At 34.7% G+C, this 5,724-nt stretch overlaps 1 protein-coding gene across 1 annotated transcript; it reads left to right on the forward strand.

The window, feature by feature from the left end:
- The first annotated feature begins 4,035 nt into the window (after positions 1-4,035).
- Positions 4,036-5,724, forward strand: LOC133200394 (uncharacterized). The gene has a single exon (XM_061336201.1). It carries the CDS (start codon positions 4,036-4,038, stop codon positions 5,722-5,724), a length of 1,689 nt encoding a protein of 562 aa, XP_061192185.1.

A 5,724-nucleotide genomic window follows, 5' to 3' on the forward strand; every position in this document is an offset into this window, starting at 1 on the left:
GGACAGGTCCCTAAAGCTCCAAAGCCAATGTCCAAGTTTGAAAAACCAAACAGAAAGTTTCTTGATTCGCCGATTTATATAGGATATATAAATACAGATGAAGTAATTCATGAAATAGCATGTATTCCTTACACAGATGAATTCTATGTCAGTGGTTGAATTTTTCTGAAATGTACACAGGACATATATTAATTATTCTAAGTTAGACATATACATGTACAGGGTGTCCGAAAAGAAAGGTAACAATTTAATGCAGACCAAGTGCCTCAGAAGGATTCTCAAGGTCAGATGGCAGCAGCATATCCCAAACAGGACAGTTCTGGAGATGGCAGGAGCAGAATACATCAGTGGCGAGGTGAGAAGGAGGAGATGGAATTGGATCAGCCATGTGCTGAGGAAGGATCCAACAGATGACTAAGTTGTGGCCCTCGGGTGGACACCTGAGGGGAGAAGGAAGCGAGGCCTCCCCAAGGCAACATGGCGGCAGATGGTTGAGGTGGAATGGAATGATGCATGCTGGAAGTCATGGAACACGGCAAGCCGTGCAGCCTCGGACCAGCCCCAGTGGAAGAGGGATGTTCAGGCCTTGTGTGCCTTCTGGCACAGAGAGAATTAAGGTAAGGTATTAAACCTATTACAATGTACTGACCTTCTCTTTGAGTTTCCAAAACATGATTATCAAGGGAGATTTTTCTCAGAAACATAAAAAGGATTTTCATGAGAGATTCTGAATCTTCAAAACTTTTCAAACATCTATGTATCCATAACTTGTCTACTGCAGCTTAAAAACAATATCATCACAATCAAATGCCTGGATCAATGCAGGATATTGATTGACCAATCACACTTAATATACCTTTTCGATTAAAAAACATTTATGCTGACAAGCTCAATGCAGACAGTACTGTATAACTCTTAATTTTAAAAGGTCAAAAGGAGACCTTGTTCTTTACCTCTTTTCTCATGTTTCCCCTATTTTAAAGAACATGTACAGAATTAAAACATATTTATTTAACAGGTTAATATTTACTAATTAAAACAAAATTAATGTAAATTAAGATTTTATGTTATATGTGATAAAAATTACAATTTAAAAATACTATTTTTTAGGGATGGCAATCGAATACAGAATTACTAATCGGTTAACCGCAATACGTTCCGACCGATTAACCGGTTAATCGTATCAAAAACCGTTATTAGCAGACCTTTTTTGTATTCATATGAAGCAGAATTTGTCCAAAATCTTGTACGTGAAAAGAAGAAAACACTTGCTGTGGCCTTCAATTCGACATTTAGATATATCGACGATGTATTGTCAATTAACAATGGCTATTTTCATTCTTATGTCGATACGATGTATCCTGGTGAGCTTGAGATAAAAGATACCACAGAGTCTGACACATCTGTTTCATATTTGGATATTTTACTTGAAAAAGACGTTAATGGTAATCTAACAACCAAGCTTTATGATAAACGTGATGACTTTAACTTTTCAATCGTCAACTTCCCTTACTTATGCAGCAATATACCTTCATCACCTGCATACGGGGTATATATCTCTCAGTTGATTCGATACGCAAGAGCATGCTCTACGTTTGAACAATTTCTAAAACGAGGTAAATTATTGACAAACAAGTTGATGAAACACGAATATCAGCTGTCTCGTTTAAAGTCATTATTTCGTAAGTTCTATGGTCGATACAATGACCTTGTCAGCAAATACAATCTATCATTGGGTCAAATGCTGACTGACGTTTTTCATACTGCTTGTTAGGCCATTATTTACACACTGAATTGTCAACGGATTTTTCCGTTTTTTCCCGATCAGGACAAGGAGCACACAGCGGGTGTGACCGGTCGGCAGGGGATGCTCACTCCTCCATGGCACCTGATCCCACCTCTGATGTTTAGAGGTCCGTGTTTGCTCTGCTCCTATTTTGTATTGTTTAATGGACTTTTGAGCTTGAATACTGTTCGTTATCTCCATATATTTCATTTTCATGACATATATTTTATTTTCCTAAGAACCTTTCTTCATATAAACACAATAAGACTAAAAAAGAATTAAGTAAGAAGTTAGCAATATTCTGTTTACCTTGATCAGGAAACTATATTTACATATATTTTATTTCCATTTTAATAGACAAGAAGAAGTTAAGAAAATCCATGAAACATCCCTGAGAAATCAGACATTGATAGTTTTCCAGAGCAGATGTCACACTAGTTCATACTGCATTGTAACAATAATCAAAACTAAGTCTGAACTTTCACTAATTTACTATGTTTGTCTAATAATATAATTTGTTGGAAAACTGTAAAAGAAAGACGTATCAATTCACAGTGCTCAAAGGTGATTTTTTAATTATAATATAATTAAAGAATAACAGGACAGTCGGAGTAGCGACATGGGTGTTTAAACAGTAATTAACTCCTCTCAACTGACCAATTACCCCGCTATCTCAATCCGGCAAGCCATAATTACCTCCAAATCAGCTCAAATAGATACATGTATGTGAAAACGGTAAATTATCAACATTTATGCAGAGGTTCCTCTTATAAAAGTATATTTTTAAAAAGTGCGTTTTAATTTGGGAATATTTTATTTTTTCCCCGACTAACCGATTACAGATTTTCTAACTGATTACCATCATTCCGACTGAGTAATTGGTAAGAACCGATTACCATCGTTCCGACCGAGTAATCGGTTAACCGGTTACAAACTGCCATCCCTACTATTTTTCGATGCTCAGCAATTTAAGTTTTCTGTATTAAAGCTAATTTTTATAAAACAAAATTATTTTTTTTTTTTTTATTGAGAAGGTAAGACCAGCAAAAAATAATTAATGCCTTTACAAGATGTTTTCAAATACCTCTTTAATATTCATAAATAGGAAATTTATTACAAGTTTCAAAATGTACAATTTTCAAAATGTAAAATCTGAAAAACTACTGCAAATGTATTTTATATGTTTTATTAATTTGCTAACATGTACATGCATACAATGAAGGAAAGGAACAACTATATATCAAAATCACCGTAGTAAGGAAATTTTATTACACATTTCCTTCTTTAGAAGTAAACTTGGTAATTATGCAGACCCAGTGTCAGTATCACAGGTAGACATTTAAATCAATGCATACTAGAGAGAGCATAGTAAGCACGCACCTGGATCATTGATTATCTCAACATACAAACTAGACGCCATGTTTTTCATAAAACTTTAACAGGTAAGACAATTACAGCTTAACGACGACGGACCTAATTCATTTCTGCAATATATTTTTCATTCAAATTTTAATATGAGGTAAAATGACTTCTGGTGAGTTAAAATCAATGAAAAAATCATATGGTCATCGATGTAGATTTTTAATGGGGAGCGTCTAAAAAGTTGGCGATGGAAATCGATAATTACTATAGGAAGTAATGGGAAATTGCCTGTGTAGGGTAAAGAGTGACCACTGAAAAGAGATTCTGCGATAGAATTTTTATTCATATATAAGGACAATGTTAAATAGACAATTTACCAGCTAATTATGCCAAAAAATAAATAGGTCATCGGCTTAGATTTTTCAGTGGAGCATGTCAAACGCAGGTGTAGGTAACACTTTGGGGGAAATTTTCAATGAAAATATCTTAGCCAAATAAATCATTTATTCATAAAATTAACAATTGAATGTAAATCAAAATATTTACAATATTTTTAATTGAGAGGAAACGTTTGAATATCTTTAAAAGAATTAAAAATATATATATAATTTTTTTTATCTTTTGCAATACATAAGTAAATTTGATTCAAGGCATATGCGCGATTTTCTGCGCAGTGGCTCGAAATTTCGAATTAGGTCCGCTGTCCTTAATTCATGTGTTATTAATATAATTAAATTATTCCCATGTAATTTTCTTTACTGTGCTTTCTTGTTGATTTGAAAAATATATATTTTGTATGCCAATTTTATTTAGTAAGGCAAAATGATAAAGGTGTACATTTTCATTGTTGGCAAAGGTACAAAAAAAAACTCCTTAATTAGAGCAACATGGCAACATCATCAGATTCCGATAACAGGGCACAAGATGTAAAACGCTGTCAACTTTGCCCCGGAAAAGATAGAAAACATGCTGCAGAAATTGTGTGTAATACATGTCATGTTGATCTCTGTAAGGACTGTGTAGGTCACCACATGATCTCCAATCCCTCCATCAGACATGATGTCGTCACTTTTGAATTCAAAAAATCTGAAATCATTCCACCACAATGCAGGGTCCATAATGAAAAACAATGTGAAATGTTCTGTGAACAATGTAAATCCCCAATATGTCAGAAATGTCTAGCCTCTGGATCCCATGAAAATCACAATGTACCACATATTTCTGAAATTTATAGCTCTAAACAGAAACTTATCAAAAAAGACTTAAATGAGCTTGAAACTAGTGTAGCACCTGTTTATGAATCAATACTCGCCAATGTAAAAGAGATGTCATCAAGCATTGAACAGAAACACAATGAAAGACAAAGAACCATTGATGAAATTGGTAAAACATGGCACAAGTTGGTAGATAAAGTTATTAAAAAATATCAGAGTTATGCAAGAAGACTGGAAAGAGATGACATTAATGCAATTAAGAACCTGGAAGCAGATTTCAAAAAACGCTATTTATTAATTCAATCGGCAATGGATGAAAACAATTCTATCCTTGCTTCAAATGATCCGTTTAAACTTGTCAACTACAATTCAGAAAATGAAAAGTTCAGAACTATTCATTCCAGATTTGAACTAACAGTGCCAGAATTCACTCCCACAGAACTTACAGAGCAGGCACTGTGTAAGATAGTTGGAGACATTCCAGAAACAGTGAAAACTAGCATTGAAGGACAGGTCCTAAAAGCTCCCCATTCTTATTCCAGTTCAGAAAAAGCTATCAAGAAGTTTCTTGATTTGCCACTTACAGTAGGAGAAATAAAAACTGATGAAGAAATTTGTGAAGTAGCTTGTATTCCTCACACAGATCACTTCTATGTCCGTGGTGTCAATGGAATAACTAAACATATGAACAAAGAGGGGGAAGTGCTGAGGAAGATCACCACTAAGACAGAGAATATTGCAGGATATGCTCTGACAGTCACCAGAGAGGGACATCTAGTGTATATTGACAAGGGGAGGGGAGAAATTAACATAGTGGAGGGGAATAAGATAAAATGTCTGCTCAAAGAACATTTATGGGTACTAGATGCTATCTGCAGCACTTATACTGATGACCTCTTAGTACTTATGACATCCCCACATAACACAAGATGGATCCAGCATAGAAAAGTTGTCCGTTATTCTGGCTTGACAGTCATACAAGAAATAAAATTAAGTGACCTGCACGTGGGTATACTTTCAATATTTGTGCGCTGTATTGATGAAAACAAGAATCTTGACATTGTACTGAGTGAGCCAAATTCAGTTTTAGTGTTGAACAACGAAGGAAAAAACAGGTTTATCTACAAAGGAATGATGTACAAAAACTTTACTCCAAATGCCATTACTACAGACAGCATGTGTCACATCCTGATTGCTGACTTAGCTAGTAACATTATATACATCATTGACCAGAATGGACAATTCCTTTTGTACATAGACAACTGTGATTTACACAACCTACGTGGTCTCAGTACAGACAGCAATGACATACTGTATGCTGCTGATAACTATAGAGTGAAACGAATTAAGTATATGGAATAA

The sequence above is a fragment of the Saccostrea echinata genome, unplaced genomic scaffold (genome assembly GCF_033153115.1).
Source record: "Saccostrea echinata isolate AGI-Se365-2 ecotype Australia unplaced genomic scaffold, CSIRO_AGI_Sech_v1 ptg000039l, whole genome shotgun sequence".
NCBI lineage: Eukaryota > Metazoa > Mollusca > Bivalvia > Ostreida > Ostreidae > Saccostrea > Saccostrea echinata.

Coding starts and splice junctions, on each gene's coding strand:
- LOC133200394 (XM_061336201.1), top strand. CDS start 4,036: ATGGCAACATCATCAGATTCCGATAACAGGGCACAAGATGTAAAACGC.